The sequence below is a fragment of the Lithobates pipiens genome, unplaced genomic scaffold, assembly GCF_037356315.1.
Source record: "Lithobates pipiens isolate NorthernLeopardFrog02 unplaced genomic scaffold, aLitPip1_a1.2 Scaffold_8, whole genome shotgun sequence".
Classification (NCBI taxonomy): Eukaryota; Metazoa; Chordata; class Amphibia; order Anura; family Ranidae; genus Lithobates; species Lithobates pipiens.
The window spans coordinates 617,705,337-617,723,749 of NW_027507903.1; the positions used below are offsets into that span (position 1 = coordinate 617,705,337).

General features: G+C 45.4%; 1 protein-coding gene across 9 annotated transcripts in view; it reads left to right on the forward strand.

The window, feature by feature from the left end:
- The window catches only part of MINK1 (misshapen like kinase 1), a 247,232-nt gene that overhangs the window by 149,002 nt on the left and 79,817 nt on the right, over nucleotides 1-18,413 (forward strand). For 3 of the 9 annotated variants that reach the window (XM_077470707.1, XM_077470714.1, XM_077470710.1), the window contains exons 10-14: nucleotides 5,346-5,521; nucleotides 7,139-7,208; nucleotides 10,009-10,213; nucleotides 10,370-10,477; nucleotides 14,809-14,895. In XM_077470707.1, the coding sequence (XP_077326833.1) occupies nucleotides 5,346-5,521; nucleotides 7,139-7,208; nucleotides 10,009-10,213; nucleotides 10,370-10,477; nucleotides 14,809-14,895 (646 nt within the window). The remainder of the gene's footprint in view (nucleotides 1-5,345; nucleotides 5,522-7,138; nucleotides 7,209-10,008; nucleotides 10,214-10,369; nucleotides 10,478-14,808; nucleotides 14,896-18,413) is intronic. The other 6 variants (XM_077470711.1, XM_077470713.1, XM_077470708.1 and 3 more) reach the window with 5 other exon arrangements.

An 18,413-nucleotide genomic window follows, 5' to 3' on the forward strand; every position in this document is an offset into this window, starting at 1 on the left:
GACACTGCTTCGCTTTAACTGATAATGGCGCAGTCGTGCGTTGCGCCCAAACATAATTGACGTCCTTTTTTCCCGACAAACAGAACTTTTTTTTTTTTTGGTGTTATTTGATTGCCTCTGTGCTACAAACAAAAAAAGCGAAAATTTTGGAAAAAGAATACAATATTTTTATATTTTTTGCTATAATGTCCTCTTCTTCTTTTTTTTTTTTTTTTTCTTTTTTTTTTATACTAGTAATTGCGGTGATCTGTGATCTTTATCGGTACTGTGACATTATGGCGGGCATATCGGACAGTTTTGACACATTTTTGACACATTGATACAGCGATCAGTGCTATAAAAATGCACGGATTACTGTACAAATGTCACTGGCAGGGAATGGATTAACTCTAGGGGGCGATCAAGGGATTAACTGTGTTCCCTCATGTTTCTAGCTGTAGGGGGAGGGGACTGACCTAGAGGAAGTGACGGATCGTGGTTCCTAGCTAATAGGAACTCACAATCTGTCACGCCTCACAGAACAGGGATTTGTGTGTTTACACACATTGGTCTCTGTTCTGCCTCTCGCGCCCGCGATCTCTCGTGGCCGGCGGTCATCGCGACCGTCGGCCACGGGCATTGGCTCACCCGCTGTGGCGTGTGCACGCGCCTGCTATCCCGATCCCACGAGCCGACGTATCGATACGTCGGCTCGCGGGATCGTGCCGACCTGTCGCAGTAAAATGACGGCGGCTGGTCGGCAAGGGGTTAAAATGCAAAAATTTGTCAGAAGGACTGCATTACCCATTAATGATGTTATTGTGGGTAACCATTACCAACAAACCTAAAGCCAGGGCAACCTAGATCTGTGTTGTTGGGATTAAAGGCCAATTCAGACACTATGCAGTCACTGATGATTTACCACATTGTGAAATGTCTCTCACTGCAGGGTCACACAGGAAACAATTCCTATATGTCCTAGTCGCACTGCAACGCAGCCTAGAACTGCACTGGAGCCGTGCTGTGATATAATGTAGATATGCTGCATTTTATCACAGCGCACCGGCCCAAATTGCACTGCAATGTCGGATAGCATCGCGCCACACAATATTTCAGTGAATGAAGTGTAAGTTTTGTACATTTCGAATAAAGTTGGTAAAAAAAAAAAAGGGAGCAGTGTGATGACAATTTAGCATCACAGTCCCCCCCCCCACCAGCACAGCGGCAGTGCAGAGCGGTGAATTGCTCCCGCTGCTCTGGGATTTCATGGAGGGGCGGTGTGAATTGGCCCTTAACCAATTGACCACCTGGAAAGTTTTACCCCCTTCATGACCAGACCATTTTCTTGCTATTCAGCACTCTGCAACTTTAACTGGTAATTGCATTGTCATGCAACGCTGTACCCACATGGAATTGATATCATTTTTTTTTTCACACAAATGGAGCTTTCTTTTGGTGGTGTTTGGCCACCTCTGGGTTTTAAATTGTTTATTATATAAAAGAAAAAAGACCGAAAAGTTTGAAAAATGACAAATGAAACCCATCTAATTTCTTCATTCATTTAGGTAAAAATGTATTCTACACGTCTTTGGTACAAAAGAAAAGAAAATCCTAATAAGTGTATAATAATTGGTTTGTGTGAAAGTTACAGCGCCTACAAACTGATAGGTATACAGCAGGTAAAAGAAGTATTGAACGCGTCACCATTTTTCTAGGTAAATATATTTCTAAAATAGTATAGAAAAACCTTGCGCGAAGTATAGGTAAGACTGCTGCACTTTTACTACTCATTGAATATGAGGAGGTGATGATACGGTGCTCAAAATATAAAAGATATGCGCTGTCTCAAGTGAAGTATTGTGAACAAACAAAAAACTTACCAAATTGTGATTAAAAAATTCATCAAAAAATAATAATCATCAAAAAATAAAAGTTCATCAAGAAAATAAAATATTTTTTTCATCAAAAAAAAAATATATACCTAATAAAGTGTCCTGGTGTTTTCATTTCAAATCTTTCTATAAAATCAAGTAAACCACTTCCAGTGAAAGAATATTTTCAGTCCGTTTTTCCAAATATAATTAAATGTGCTGCTTACCAGATCCCAATTGTCTCCAAGTTATAAGGGATCATATATCGCATGAGGTAAACCGATATGTGGATTCCTCTTGTATATAACGTGACCTCCTTGATAGAGCAAGCCAGCAGCCTACTAATTAGCGTCTCAGCCCTGCACACTCCAGACTCGCTTGATGCTCTCCACTCGGTGTATGTGTGGGGGTTTAAACATGTGGCGGACTCATCCTATAATACCTTTACAAAAAGGTTTATTAAAGTTAAAATATTGCGCTTACAGCAGCTAGTATAAATTTAGGCAATAGAGAGGGTAATCCAACTAAGAGATCTCTTTGGTTGGATTACCCTCTCTATTGCCTACATTTATCAAGCAAGTCCAGGCTGGAGTGTTTTATAACTTGGAAATCATTGGAATCTGTTAAGCGGCACATTTACTGTATTTATTGGTGTATAACGCACACTTTTTCACCCTGAAAATCATGTGCAAATAGCGTGTGTGTGTTATACACCAATGCTTCAATTTTAGCTGCCTCGGAAGGGACAGGAAGGGGGGCAGGACGAGCGCCATCAGATTACATACAGTCAGAATCTCCTGTTTACTTTGCAGCCTTTGTAATAGGAAGTCCCGTCTCCTGGGAAGCCATTGGACCACTGTTCAAGGTGATTCTCACTGGCCATTGGACCACTGTTCTAGGAGATTCTCACTGGTCATTGGACCACTGCATCATAGGAGATTCTCACTGTATGTAATCTGTCCGCGCTTATCCCGCCCCCTCCCTGTCCCCTCTAGGCTGCAGATTGGCATCGATCAGACTGCACTGATGGCAATGGTGAGGCTACTGCATTGATGGCAATGGTGAGGCTGCAGATGGGCACTGACCCTTATTTTGCTTCAAAGTTACTTATTTAAAATGTAATTTTTTTTCCCTGAAACTTCCCTCTGAAAATGAATGTGCATGTTATACGCCGATAAATATGGTAATTATATTTGGAAAAACGGATAGAAAATATTATTTCACTGGAAGTGGTTCACTTGATTTTATAGTAAGATTTGAATCGCATAAGCCGGCCATCACAACAAAACCCTGTGTAGGGAAAGTAAAAACAGCCTCAGCCCGGCTTCCATCCAGGCCATACCCTACCGTGATTTACAGGTCGAAATGCTTTGGGGATGTGGCCTGAATGGACCCAGTGATGGGGAGGTGGGCACCTGAAGAAAGACCTTAACCACTTCCTCCCTGTCCATAGTCAAATGACGTCCACAGAAGGAATCTCCTATCCTAGGCAGGCGTCATGAAGTCCTCGGCTTCCTGGCTATCTGGGGGGGTGCGTGCGTGCCCGCCGCGCCCCTCGGGAGCTGATGCGCATGCCCGGCGGCCGCAATGTCCTCCAGGCACCTGCGATTGCCGGTAACAGAGCAGGGACATGGATCTGTGTGTGTAAACGCACAGATCCATGTCCTGTCAGGGGAGAGGAGGCTCATCGTGTGTTCCCAGTACAGAGGAACACAGATTGGACTCCTCCCCTTGTGAGTCCCCTCCTCCTACAGTTAGAATCACTCCCTAGGTAACACGGTTAACCCCTTGATCGCCCCCTAGTGTTAACTCCTTCCCTGCCAGTGACATTTATACAGTAATCGGTGCATTTTTATAGCACTGATTGCTGTATAAATGTGAATGGTCCCAAAAATGTGTCAAGTGTCCCATATGTCTGCCACAATGTCAGTCACGATAAAAATTGCATATCGCGCCATTACTAGTAAAAAAAAAAACGAATAAAATGCCACAAATCTTTCCCCTAATTTGTAGACGCTATAACTTTTGCGCAAACCAATCAATATATGCTTATTGCGATTTTTTTTTTAATTTTTTTTTTTTTTTTATCAAAAATATGTAGAAGAATACATATCGGCCTAAACTGAGGAAAACATTTGTTTTGTTTTTTTTATAGCAAAAAGTAAAATGTATGTGTGTGTGTTTTTTTTTTTTTTTTTTTTTTCAAACTTGTCATTCTGTATTTGTTTATAGCGCAAGAAATAAAAACCCCAGAGGTGATGAAATACCACCAAAAGAAAGCTCTGTGGGGGAAAAAAAAAAAAAAGCTAAAAATACATTTAGGTACAGTTTGCATGAACGCACAATTGTCATTCAAAGTGCGACAGCGCTCAAAACTGAAAATTGGCCTGGGCAGGAAGGGGGTGAAAATGCCCGTTATTGAATTGGTTAATGCAAAGAGAGAAGAGTCTCATAAGTCGCACATCACAAACCCCTGTGCATGCGAAGTGAAAACCGCCCCTGCCCGGGCTCCATCCAGGCCACACCCCCAACGTGTTTTGCAGGTCAAAACACTATATATTGTCCCCCAAATTGACCCACTGGTAGTGAGGTGGGCACCTAAAGCATGACCCTATTACGAAGAGTGCCATAAACCGCACATCGCAACAAAACCCTGTGTGTGGAAAGTGAAAATATTCCATCCAGGCCACACCTCCAATGCGTTTCGACCCACAAAACATGTTTGGCCTGGATGGAGCCCAGGCTAAGGCTGTTTTCATTTTGCAAGTACAGGTTTTCGTTGTGATGTGCGGCTTATGGGACTCTTCTCTTTGCATTGGTATCTACGGAGTGGGGAGGAGCTCTGTCCTTGCCTGCGCTCCCAGTGGTTGATAATAGAAGAGGATCCGTTGGAGCTTCGAGCGGCAGCCACAGTTTCGGCATTGGTTCACAGTGAAGAATGATCCTCCCACCCTGCAGACCAGAAGAGAGGAGAATCTGGACCTGATTCCTGTTTTTTTTTTATCCTTTTCCCCAATACCATCCTCCCTTTCCCTTTCCCCTCCCTCTCCTTTTTACCATTAGGGATTGAGACATTGTTACTTATTAATAGTCATCGTCTCATTTATAGTCCTATTAATACTTTTTTTACCTGTTGCTACATTTCCCCATCCTCCCCCATTCCCTTCTCCCTCCCCTCCTCTTTTTTCCTTTCAATTCCCTCGTTGATGCAATCTGGACCTGACATGTCACATGACCACAGTTTCAGGTGAGTATTTGGGCCATTTAGAGCAGTTTTTTTTTATTTTTTATTCCATTACTGGGGTGATTAGCTAGAAGGGTCCAGGGAGTATTTGTGGTAGGGAGGTCCCTGGCTGGACTTCAGCTTTTAGTTAACACAGGTCGCGAATCTGTTCTCAATCGAGAACAGATAGAAAACCCCCCTACTGTGTCCTGTTGATTGTTTATCTGTCTGGGCTGGTCACACATTGAAATTGCTCTAATTTTTCTCTGAAGGTCAAAAAAATTTATCGAATTCATTGATACTTGTCTCATCAAGAACTACATGAACCGACCACCAACTGAGCAGCTGCTGAAGTATCCATTCATCAGGGACCAGCCGACTGAGAGGCAGGTCAGGATCCAGCTGAAGGATCACATCGACCGTTCCAGAAAGAAACGCGGTGAGAAAGGTGTGTCCGCGGCCTTTAAGGGGCGGCCACAGACCTAGGAAAGGAGGTCGACAACCATATTTCCTTTTTATTAATTACACTGTGTGTCCTAACCAGCAGTGCTAAACCAAGTACTTTTTTATGCCTGTAAAGATGAGGGAGGAAAGCAATGGGTGTATACATTCTGTAAGGGGAAAATCTGCAATTGCTACAGATATTCTCATCTGCCCTATCTACTGCCATTCCTAAAGATGGTGACACACAATATAGTCTCACAGATCTGGAAAGGTTCATTTAATGCCTTTGGCTACCTTAAAGCTGAAGTTTAGCTAAAAAAAAAAAAAAATAATTAGTTACATAACTTACCTGTAATGAGGTATGTCACACAGGCAGTCTGCGCCAAGGGGCAATCATTTGCACGTGATTGCTGCTTGGCTCTGCCTCCTCTAGCTAATTGCTGGAAACCCCCTGCTCTGGGTTCTCGCATGTAGTCAGTGTCGGGTGCATTCGCAGGTCTGAGTGCACCCAACACCTCTGTTGAATCCAGTGATCACTCTTGCAGAGCTACAGGTATTGCTACAACCTTCATCAAGAAGAGAAGAAAAGACCGATCGCACACTTGAATCCAAAAGATGCTGTAGAAGTTTTTGTCATGAGCCAGACAAAATTGCAATGATGATCAATTGATGCATTTCACACAAAAAGAACCGTGCTTGTTCACAACGTTTCGTTGTGAACAACCTCAGTTCTTTTCGTGTGAAACGCGTCAACTGATCAGCATTGCAATTTTGTCTGGCTCATGACAAAGAAATTTCTACAGCATCTTTTGGATCCAAGTGTGCGATCAGTCTTTTCTCTTCTTGATTAAGGATGAGCTCAGGCATGTTCCCATACTCCACGTGCTGAGCCCGCCAGGAAGTCGGCGCTGCGCTAATCACAGGCAGTGAGACATTGCCCGATGTGCGGCTGCAGAGATCGGGCAATGTCTCACTGCCTGTGATTAGCACAGCGCTGCGCCGACTTCCTGGTGGGCTCTGCACGTTGAGCATGCGAACATGCCTGAGCTCATCCTTATTCTTGATATTGCCTACAGTGATGAGCTGGGATTAGCACCTTGGATTGGGCGTGTCCGTTTTTTGCCTGAGCTGGTGTGTGCCCCCTTGTTATAGAACATTCAGCACCTGACATTTTTTGTTGTGTTGGATGCTTTCGTCTTACCCAGTACCTGCTATAGCTCTAACCACAGTCACTAGTGTGTCCCTTATGAGCTACAGGAACACGTCAGTGGCATCACAGTGGTTTAGCGGGGGTGGCAGCTGCACCCAACTCACCCTGATGTGTCTGATGCAGAGTTTTGCCAATTTTTTTACACATATACAGTATAATTCAGTGTTGTGTTTAACTCTTAATGCAACAACAAATGCCTCTGCATGGAATACAGCCGGGTCCAGGAACTCCCTAGGTTGTGACTGGACATTGTAAGAGAAGCAGCACACTGACTTCTATGTACTGTATAGAGGCTGGGTTCATTTGTGTAGGAGTTTTGTATCACTGCGATGTTCTGGGATCCTGAAAAGTCTGCGGATTTTGCACCTTTTTGCTCTTTTGGCCTGCATTATGCTCTACTTTCTATTACAGATGAGACAGAGTATGAATACAGTGGCAGTGAGGATGAGGAGGAGAATCATGGAGAGGAGGGAGAGCCCAGGTAAGAGAAAACTTGCTTTGCACTCTTTCTATTGTACACAGAACAGTGACCACCTGCACCTTCATGGACATTTTTTTTTTTTTTTTAACCATATCAGTGTGGATTGCTGCAGAACTAAAAATGATTCTGAATATTCACTTTTAATGTGACTTTTTATTTTTTTTATTGAACAAAAAAAATAAGGTCTTTGTTGAAAACTTTTCCAAAAATAGGCAGCATAGTACAATCGTTACAACTGGAGGTAACACAGCTGGTGACACTTAGCCGACGTTCACAATGGTGCAGTTTGCCATGCCATTTGGCCATTCCAAAATGCATGACAAGTTGCACTCCATTGCTGGCAATGGAACCGCTCAGATAGCCATGACTCTTGTCACTGGGTCTTTGAAAAAGGTCCCTGCAGTACTGTTTTTGCCGATTTTCATTGCGACTTGCATTGACTTCTGTTAAATGAAGTTGCAAACCTCAGTGAAATTGGATGTAAAAATCGCACTGATGTGCAGCTTTAACAATTGCTCTAAAGTGGTGCGATTTCAAAGCTGCACCGGTGTAAGCGGGGGCTTAAGGCCTCATGCACACAAGTTTTGCAAGCTCTTCTACAATCCTTTTCCCCTGGAAGCAGCGTTTTGCCAGAAAAAAAAGCCGGAAGCTTGTAAAAGTGTCTAGGGATGGCCAACCTTGGCAGCCCAGATGTTTTGGAACTACATTTCCCATGATGCTCAACTACACTGCAGAGTGCATGAGCATCATGGGAAATGCAGTTCTAAAACATCTGGGGTGCCAAGGTTCGCAATCACTGGTCTAGGGGGTAGTTTTATAATTGCTTCAAAACAAGGTTTCGGAAAGGCTTTGTTATAGCTCTCTGAATGCCAGTCAAAGCCCCTGTCACTAAATAAAATGGTTATTTTACAGTCCTGTTTACATCTTACGTTTGCTTTGCTCTGCTTCGGACTTGGCTTCAAAAATTATACCGCATGTTGCATTAGTGGTGCTTCAAAGCTCGCTTGAAGCACCTTTTGAGAGGCTTTAATTCAGCTTTAGCTTTGCTTTGTTTTGGAGAAATTGGTGGTAATAGAAATCCGCACCACCGAAGCTTCATCGAAGCCTCACATAGCTTTGACGAACCACTGAAGCATCAAAAACCCATCATAAAAGCATGTTGAAGCGGTAGGCGCTTTAATGTGTGTTGAAGCCAAAGCAAGTGTAAATGAGAGCCCTAAAGCTTTTACAAGCATTTAGGCGCAATTACAGGCGCCAAGAGCTTGGACGTCAATTCATTCATTCGGCCAAAATAGCAATGAGCTTCCTAGCAGTGCATAAGGTTTCTTGTAAAAATGCGGTCTATATCGGGGTTAGGAAAGAGGCCTAATAAACATTGTTTTGGGTTTAGGGATAATGGTCAACCCATTTGGCCGTGGAGAAGTTGAAAGACCTGAGCCCAGAACCCCCCAATCTTGGGACAGTGCCACTTAAGGTGACTGGATGTGCCAGGGGTGATTAAGCACTTAAAGTATGCTGGGCTACATGTGGGGCAAAGTTTTGCCATACGCATAGGCATCATATATGCCCTATGCCGGCGCTTTCGGGTCGCTACCCATTGATTTCAGTGGGCAGGGGCGCTTTAGGAGCTGTTTCTAAAGCGCCTTAAAGAAGCTGCTTGCAGGACTTTTTTGAGCATCGTGCCAGCGCCCTGCCCCAGTGTGAAAGCACTCTGGCTTTCACACTGGAGTGAGAGGAGAGGTGCTATTTTTTAGCTATAGCGCCTGTAAAGCGCCTCAGTCCGAAAGGGGTCTAAAAGTTCCCTTTACTGGAACTAAGGGGCTAAGTCCAACCCCTGAAAAACAACCCCACACCATAATCCCCCCTCCACCAAATGATTTGGACCAGTGCAAAAAGCAAGGTTGAAAAGTTGAAGCTGTTATAGCTGCAAAGGGTGGGCCCAACTCAATATTGAACCCTACGGATTAAGACTGGGGTGCCATTAAAGTCCATGTATGTGTAAAGGCAGGTGTCCCAATACTTTTGACAATATAGTGTACATAGATCTGTGTTACAATGAACAAAAATCCACACCCACCTCATAAAGTCCTCTTCGTATTTAAACAAAAGGATGATTGAAAGTGGGAAAAGTTGACTTGGAAACGGGAGGGACTTCATTTGACAGCGGATGAACTATATAAATCGCATATAGCAGACCTCACCCAAGCTGAACTGCTGTATTCAAATGCAGAAGCTTGAGACCAATGCTGTGAATGGGGTGTTCAACTGACAAAACATGACATCCATAACAAATCTAGCCGGCCACTTGGAGTACTCTTGACAGAATTATTTTATTGGCTACACACAAAAGGACGCCGTATCCAAAAGGCCAATGCATTTCGGCTCACACAGCCTTTCCTCGTAGCATGCCATGAGAAAGGCTGTGTGAGTTGAAACGCGTTGCATTTTTGATTCTGTGTCCTTTTTTTTTGTGTAGACCAGAAAGAAATCTTGTCAATCGTACACAGAGTGGCCACCTATATATGCTACCGATTATTTAACTGGCATGTTCTGATTAATAATCACACTGTTAGGGCGTTTTTTCACTTCAAGTGGGTTTTACGTTCCTATTCAATTAAAAAAATAAAATAAATACAAAATCTGCATAAAGCAGGTAAAATGCAGGTCAGAGGGAGGTCAATTGCATGTGTCAGTGAATTCTGAATGATCTCAGAAGCTTTCATACTGATGTCAACTGAGGCAGGTCCTTATAAAGATTTTAATTACTGTAAGTGTTTCGTTTTGTGATTGGTTCCATCAGCTCCATCATGAACGTGCCCGGAGAGTCCACACTCAGGCGTGAGTTTCTGCGGCTACAACAAGAGAACAAGAGCAATTCAGAAGCCCTGAAACAGCAGCAGATGGGCCCACAGCACCGCGATTCAGAGGCGCATATCAAGCAACTTCTTCATGAGCGCCAGAGACGTATCGAGGAGCAAAAAGAAGAACGCAGACGCGTGGAAGAGGTGAAAAAACTGGTCATTTAGGGTTACATGGCCCCTGGCGCCTCACGGCTTTGATTCCTTGTTTATTCTCATACATTTGGGATGTTGTCCTGATTGGTCACAGGAGATGAGTAAATGATTGATTAAAAGTTGACATGTCTATTTGTTATTTTCCAGCAACAGCGGCGGGAGAGAGAGCAGAGGAAGCAGCAAGAAAAGGAACAACAGAGGAGGCGAGATGACTTGCGACGGGAGGAGGAGAGAAGGATGGCTGAGAGGGAGCAAGTAAGTACACGCATCTGCAGATCTGTGTAGCAGTAGATACCGGAATTATCAACACCAGAGGCACAGAGAATACAAATTTCTAGTAATGACTGCATTTTATGTAAACGCATCTTTGCAACATACAAGCACATCTTTCCTGTCACTGCACCTTACTGCAAGACTGGGCGCTCCTCCCCTGTCACTGCAAGACTGGACGCTCCTCCCCCTGTCACTGCAAGACTGGACGCTCCTCCCCCTGTCACTGCAAGACTGGGCGCTCCTCCCCCTGTCACTGCAAGACTGGGCGCTCCTCCCCCTGTCACTGCAAGACTGGGCGCTCCTCCCCCTGTCACTGCAAGACTGGGCGCTCCTCCCCCTGTCACTGCAAGACTGGGCGCTCCAAGACTGGCCGCTGCTCCGCCTGTCACTGCAAGGCTGGCCGCTGCTCCGCCTGTCACTGCAAGCCTGGGCACTCCTCCCCTGTGCCTGCCAGACTGGACACGCGCTACGCCTTACTGCAAAGCTTCACACACTTTTCCAGTCACTGTACCTTGCTACCTCTCTTGTGACTTCCTTACAAGACTGGACACAGTTGTTACTGCACTTCACTACAAGCCTAGACAATGATCACTGAACACGCATCTCCTGTAAGTGCCTTTCCCTGTCACTTATCTGAAATGTCACTGTGAAATAGACAGACCTCTCCAGTAACTGTAGTTCACTGCAAGACTACACCTGCCTGTCCTTTCATTTCACCAGAATATTGGACACACCTCAACTGTCACTGCAGGCACTACAGGACTGAACACCGCTCAAAATATACTAAAATGTTTTCACAGTTTCAGATTTTTTTTTTGTGATTTTTTTTTTTTTTTTTTGTTTTTTTTTCAGTGTTTCCTGCCTGTGTTACCCTGCAATGAATGTGACTGATTTGTGTGGGTCTTCTGTGTGTGTGTAACATGGACAGGGCGATTCCTCTCGTCCTCCATGTTGTGCATGTTACTGTTGTATGGAGTCGGCCATGTTGTTGGTGTAGGGAAGGGAATACTGTTCATGTGTAATGCGGGACTGTTCCCTTCTGAGCTGGTCCTTGTGTTCCTCTTTCCTAGCTTGTTCTATTCTGATTTATTTTATTGTTCATTGTGGGACACAGCACCATGGATTCTGCAGGAGGATTAACACTAAGAAACTTGACGGTTCCCATAACGAGAAGCAGTGGTCAGATTTTTGTTACTATTTGTAGGGGAAAGACCTTGTCTACGTTTCCAAATTGTTAATTATGCCAATTTGCTAATCCTACTGATCGCTTATGGGATGACTTGAAACTGAACTCACAACTGCTTATCCAGCTGAATGGCACAAATTCCCACAGGCACTCTAAAGTCTCCCTCCCACCAGAGTGGAGAATGTTAAAGCCACAAAGGGAAGGCCAGCTCCATATTAATGGCTATGGTTTTAAAATGGGATGTCCATCAAGCTTATATACGTGTGATGCTCAGGATTCCACAAACTTTTGCCCATATAGTCTACCTGACCTTTTTAACATGCTCACAATAGAGATTGTACCGTCTGAGAAGGGGGGGGGGGGGGGTTGTACAGATAGCAAATAGCTGAGTGAATCGCCTATAGCCTTTGTGGTCCAGTATTCATCCTCTTCTTTTGCTCTTTGTGTCCCTCTGAGTGTTTATTATACAGGCCGTGTAATGACACAGCTTTGCAGTAAGTTGAGTTTTGGAAGTCTAGTAAAAGAAACTGAGTACTGAGGCACTGATCATACAAAAAGCATACGTTCTTCCATTTTCTGCTTGGTTCCCAAATGATTAAAGTGGTTGTAAACCTCAGACATGAAATATGAACAAAGCAAATCCCTCTATAGCAGGGGTCTCAAACTGGTGGCCCTCCAAGCTGTTGTGAAACTACAAGTCCCATCATGCCCCTGCCTTAAAGTACCTCATGGGACTTGTAGATTTGTAAAAGCTTGAGGGCCACCAGTTTGGGATCCCTGCTCTACAGTGTGTACTTGTCTTGTCTCAATTCTGCAGAGCTTTAATTGTCATTTCTGTCTGCTGCCTCCTTCCTCTGCTATCAGCATGAATTATTCCTGACAAGTTTTCCTGAAACCAAGAGAAAAATGGTGGCAGGGGAGGGGCCTGCAGCAGACTGACAGCCTCAGCTCTGTTCCTGTGTGCTTTTGTAAAGAGGTTCCCTTGCCTCCCCTCCCCTTCCCTTGCCTCCCCTCCCTTGCCTCCCCTCCCCTTCCATTGCCTCCCCTCCCCTCCCCTCCCGTCCCCTCCCCTTCCCTCCCCTCCCCTCCCCTTCCCTCCCCTCTCCTTCCCTCCCCTCCCCTCCCCTTCCCTCCCCTCTCCTTCCCTCCCCTTCCCTCCCCTCTCCTTCCCTCCCCTTCCCTTCCCTCCCCTCCCCTTCCCTCCCCTCCCCTTCCCTCCCCTCCCCTTCCCTCCCCTCCCTTCCGCTTCCCTCCCCTCCCTTCCGCTTCCCTCCCCTCCCCTCCGCTTCCCTCCCCTCCCCTCCGCTTCCCTCCCCTCCGCTTCCCTCGCCTCGCCTCGCCTCCCCTCCCCTCGCCTCCCCTCGCCTTCCCTCCCCTCCCCTCGCCTCGCCTCCCCCCCCTTCCCCTCCCCTTCCCTCGCCTCGCCTCCCCCCTCCCCTCCCCTCCCCTCCAATTTCCTTCCCCTCCAATTTCCTTCCGTTCCCTCCCCTTCCCTCCCCTTCCCTTCCCTTCCCTCCCCTCCCCTTCCGTTCCCACCCCTTCCCTCCCCTCCCCTTCCGTTCCCTCCCCTCCCCTTCCGTTCCCTCCCCTCCCCTTCCGTTCCCTTCCCTTCCCTTCCGTTCCCTCCCCTCCCCTTCCGTTCCCTTCCCTTCCCTCCCCTCCCCTTCCGTTCCCTCCCCTTCCGTTCCCTTCCCTCCCCTTCCGTTCCCTCCCCTTCCCTTCCAATCCCTCCCCTTCCCTTTTCTTCTGTTCCATCCCCTCCCTTTCCCTTCCCCTCCCCTTTTTCCTCCAGGCACTACAGGAGCATTAAAGAGGTGTTCCACCTGGGGGGGAAAAAAATGAATAGCAGCTACAAATACTGTAGCTGCTGACTTCTAATATAAAGGACATTTACCTGTCCAGTGAGCTTGCGTTACTGGTACCCGAAGCTGACCATAATCTTGCGGCTTCATAGCCTGTTTCCTACTGCGCATGCGCGAATCACGCTGCACTTTCTGATTGGTCCCACTGTCTTCTGGGACCTGCGTGTCTCCCAGAAGGCAGCAGGGGAAGGAGGAGGGGCCAGAAATTCCGTAGATTACCGCACAACGATTGCGGCGATCTTACCTGGAGGTGGGTGCTGTTCCTGGTTTTGACAGGAATCTGCTCCCCCCGAAAGGAGCCAAATCTGGCAGAGGGGGGTGGGTGGAGAAAGCAAACAAGGGGAGCTTCCCCATTTGGGTGGAGCTCTGCTTTTAAAGTAGTTATAAACCCTTAAATATACCCAGTGATGTGACTGGCCTCAGGTGTTGCACGGAGATTAAACTGATGTAGAGAAAAGACTGTAGATAAGCAGGTACAACTTATGTAGTAGGATTTGTTTAAAGTCCAGAATTTAAAAAGCTTGTCTGAGCTGTCAGAAAAAAGGGACGGAGAGCTTAAGTTACACTCTGCAGAGCTCAGTGAGGAGAGTTCTGAGAGCCGACAGGAAAGCACAGGAACAGAGCTGAGGCTGGCCAATCGGCCTGGAGGTCCCTCCCCTGTCACCTTTGTTTCTCTTGGTGTCAGGAAAACTTGCCAGAAGTGATTCATGCTGATAGCAGAGAAATGAAGCCGCAGGCTAAAGGTGACACTTGGTGCTCTTAATTTGAGACAAGTACACACTATAGAGAGATATGCTTTGCTCATATTTCATGTCTGAGCTTTACAACCACTTTAAGGCTAGGCCAAATGTGATCTTTTTGTCGGTGAATCTGGTTTGTACAAGGCTTGTGTAGTTTGCTCTAATTTTGGGGCTTGTAAAAATTGAAAATGTGCATAAAAGTGCCGCCTTCAGCACCGAGACATGGGTATTTGGAGCTGATTGTTTCTATATAAGTGGTTTGGGGTTTCCTACCAACATTCATAAACACAGAATCAGAACCAGACCTCTCCAAAGCCAGCAAGTCCAACCATCATGTGTGTGGTTACCGTCAGTCCCCCTGCAGGCAGAGAGTGTCTCTGATGGTGCTGTGTCCCCCAGTGAACTCAAGGAGAAAAGGATTTTATGGTGAGTAAAAATAAATAAATAAATAATAAAAAAAAAAAAGAAATCCCGATTTCTCCCATCTTGTCTTTCGGCTATCTCTGCCTCTCTCTCCTCCTCTAGGAATATATCAGACACAAGTTAGAGGAAGAACAGAGACAGTTAGAGATTCTCCAGCAGCAGCTTCTGCAGGAACAGGCCCTCTTACTGGTAAATCATCAGTTCGTTCCTCTTGCCTTTAACCATGCGGCCCCTCTTCATTTTCTCATAGGTTACATTTTATTCCAGTAGATCTAGCACCAGCCTTCCTCTGCATATGCCAGGGACTCAACCATGCCATCATCATACAGGTCCGCGACACTGCCCAGCTATGTCATTGGCTGTTCTTCATACAACCTCTGCAATACCGTGCCACCAGCAGGGGGCACTCCCTCAGTCAGACTTTACCCTTCATTCCTTCCATAACTTAGGTAAAGACTTTTTTTGTCAGTTTCTCTCCGGAATCGGGAAATACCATTGGTGTCAACAACAACAAGAACAAAAAAATAAATAAAAATTAGGCAGGGGTATCAAGCAACATTTTTTATTTTTTATGGTTGAGCTAGATGGACTTTTTTCTACCTGACTAACTATAACAGTTGCTAAGAAAACAAAAATTCACCTGTTGCTCAAGAGTCAAAATGCATTAGAAAATGGATAATGGGGTGAATAAAAAAAAAAAGAGATGCAAGTGAAATGCATAGCTTTAGATTTTTATAAACCCGGGGAAAGGGAATTAAAAACAGTAACATTTTTAAATTTTTTTTTTTTTTTTTTTTTTACTTTTTAAATTGGATGTAAAATATATTAAAAGAGAAGTATGGCTGACGTTTTTTTTGGCAATACTTCTCTTTTGTTAGTCAAGGGAGTACATTTTTATTTTGTCCTCATGTGACCCAGATTCAGGTATTGCCCGCTAACAGATGACGTGGGCAGAGCCGCATCAGGTTCAGGAAGAATCCTGACGATATTGTTGGGATCCACCCCGCTGCTTGATTGACAGCTGACTCCGCCTTTCAGCATGCAACTGAAAGCTGAAGCCCAGCCATGCCTGCCCCTGTCCCCAGCCTAGCGCTCCATGAGCATTAGGGTGCACTGCTCTTTGGTGGGAACTGAGCGATCGGCCGCCATGTAATTGCTCAGTTCTCGGTCTTAGGGGTGAAGTGGGATAGCTGCAGCATCACACGTATGCTGCAATGTGGGAGGTGAATATAAATGGCTATTTTTTTTTAAAGCCCATACTACTTCAAGACAAGGTCAGTCCACCCAAGACATCATCATGTCAGCACTGCTTTCTGCATTGTTTGCAAGTGAAGGGTGATGCATCCCTAGAGACCAGATCCAAGATGCTCTGCGCTCCCAGGTTGTCCTCAGACTTTTCCTAAATGTAGGATTGGGTCCCACCAATTACCGTATATACATTTTATAGGCTCCACCCACAAGGGGAAGCTCCGCTTGTTTCCACCCTCCCTCTACTGTCACATTTGACACTTTTGGGGGGGGGGGGGGAGTGGGTACTTGGTTTTGACAGTTACCTGCTCCCACTGACAGTTACCCACTCCCACTCTTGGGTTTAGATTGCCAGAATGGGCAAGCTTGGGCAGTAAGGTACTGAAGCTTTGCCTGTCAGAACAGCCCAGTGTTTGGCTGTATATACCTCTTATGATAGAAACATTGAAGGCTGCCATTGCTGAGGTTAGATTGCACAGCCTTTACCCTGAACTACTGTCTTTAATACCTTTTAAGACTCGTACGCACAGGTGGTGGGAGAACAGTAAAGGCAGGTGGCTTGGCAATGGTTTTACTGCCCCCCCAACCACTCACCTTGACTAGCCATTCAGGGCTGTACACCTGCTGCGGCAAATATTAAATGTGATGCGGCTTTCTGGAGGCTTTCTTGCTTGCTCGCCCACTGAACGTAACCCAGTCATGTAAACAGGGCCAAGCAGATAACGCCCCGCTTGGATTTGTCTGCCGGGGTGGGTCGGCATTAGACTCAGGTACTTGTTTCAGGACAGTGACTGAAAATATATTAAAGCCAGAGGATCAGAATACCAACCAGGAGCTTGCATTTTCTGAAGAAAGTCGGCAGTAGCAGCCCCATAGTTCGCGCATTGCAGGTAATATTACTGCCAAAATGTTAATTAACATCCCTTTCTTCTTCTGTTAAAATAACCCCACTTTTCATCACTGGACATTTATCCTGCTACACTCATGGCTTTAGGCTGCAGCAAGGCAATAGCTGCCTTTACAGGCTACATTTCTTATCCCCCGTTGCTGTACAGAATATAAACAATCCCCTAATATCCTGAAAGAGTGTGTGGACCCCTAAATATGAGTCTCATACATATTTAGCATTTTCCACTCTTTAGTGCCAATTTTCATTTATGCGTGAGGAGATAACTCAGAAAATCACACAACCGGAGGCATAAGGTGCCTTTCACAAAGGAGTACCTCTAGCACTGCATTCCGCTTTGTGTACCACGGGCCACAGGGTAACTAAGGGTTGCAGCAAAGCAGAAGTTTTGTGGGTTTTACATTTATAGATGTCAATATACCTTCACGATGGGCATGAATGATCGAGAAGCTTTTTAGGTAGAGATATTATCCCTGTCCTTTCCTGCGATTTCCACACTGCCACCCTCTCGTCTCTCCCTTTCACTGTGTTTAAAGCTTGAGACCCGTTCTTTTTTTATTACTGTAAATGAACTATGTGTCCTTGTTTGTACTTGGTGTGAGAGGGTATTCATAACATTGGAAAGAATGTGTACTGGTGATGTTTCCTATAGCCACCAATCAGATTGCAGCTTTCACTTTACTGATGCACACAGGAGCTTACACTTTAGACCCCTTTCACACTGGGGCCGTCCATGCATTAGCGGTAAAGTGCTGCTTGTTTTATCGGCGATTTACCGGTGTTTAACCTGCCTTTTTTGGCCGCTAGCAGGGAGCGTTTAACCCCCGGTAGCGGCAAGAAGGGGTTAAAGATGTCTGCGTTTTCAAAGTGCTTTTCAGATGCTTCAGAAGCGCTGCCCGTTGATTGCAATGTGCGGGGGCATTTTGGGAGCCCAAACCGCCCCAAAGTTGCTGCTTTCACTACTTTTTCTATTGTCCCGCAAGGGCACCACCCCCAGTGTGAAAACATTTGGGCTTTCGCATTCGGGCAGCATGGGAGGTAGTTTTCAGGCACTTTACAGGTGCTATTTCTAGCACTAAAACGCTAAAAAACTGCCTAGTTGTTGTTGTTTATGTATATAGCGCTGTCATATTCTGCAGTGCTATTGAGCCATTCACATCAGTCTCTGCACCACAGGAGTTTTCACTCTGTCTCCACCATAGTCACACACTATTATTACAATTGTTATTATATATTTATATAACACTGTCATATTCTGCAATGTTGTACAGAGAATACTGAGCCATTGCCATCAGTCTCTGCCCTAGAGGAGCTTACGCTCTAATGTCCCCACCACAGTCACACAGTATTATTCTTTATTAATATAGGTCCGACATAATCCGCAGTGCTGTACAAAAAAAACTGAGCCAGTCATATCAGTCTCTTCCCCAGAAAAGCTTACACTCTAATGGCCACACCATTATTATTATACATTTATATAGCTCTGACATATTCCACAGCACTGTATATAAAAATCTGAGCCAGCCGCACCATTCTCTGCACCAGAGGAGCT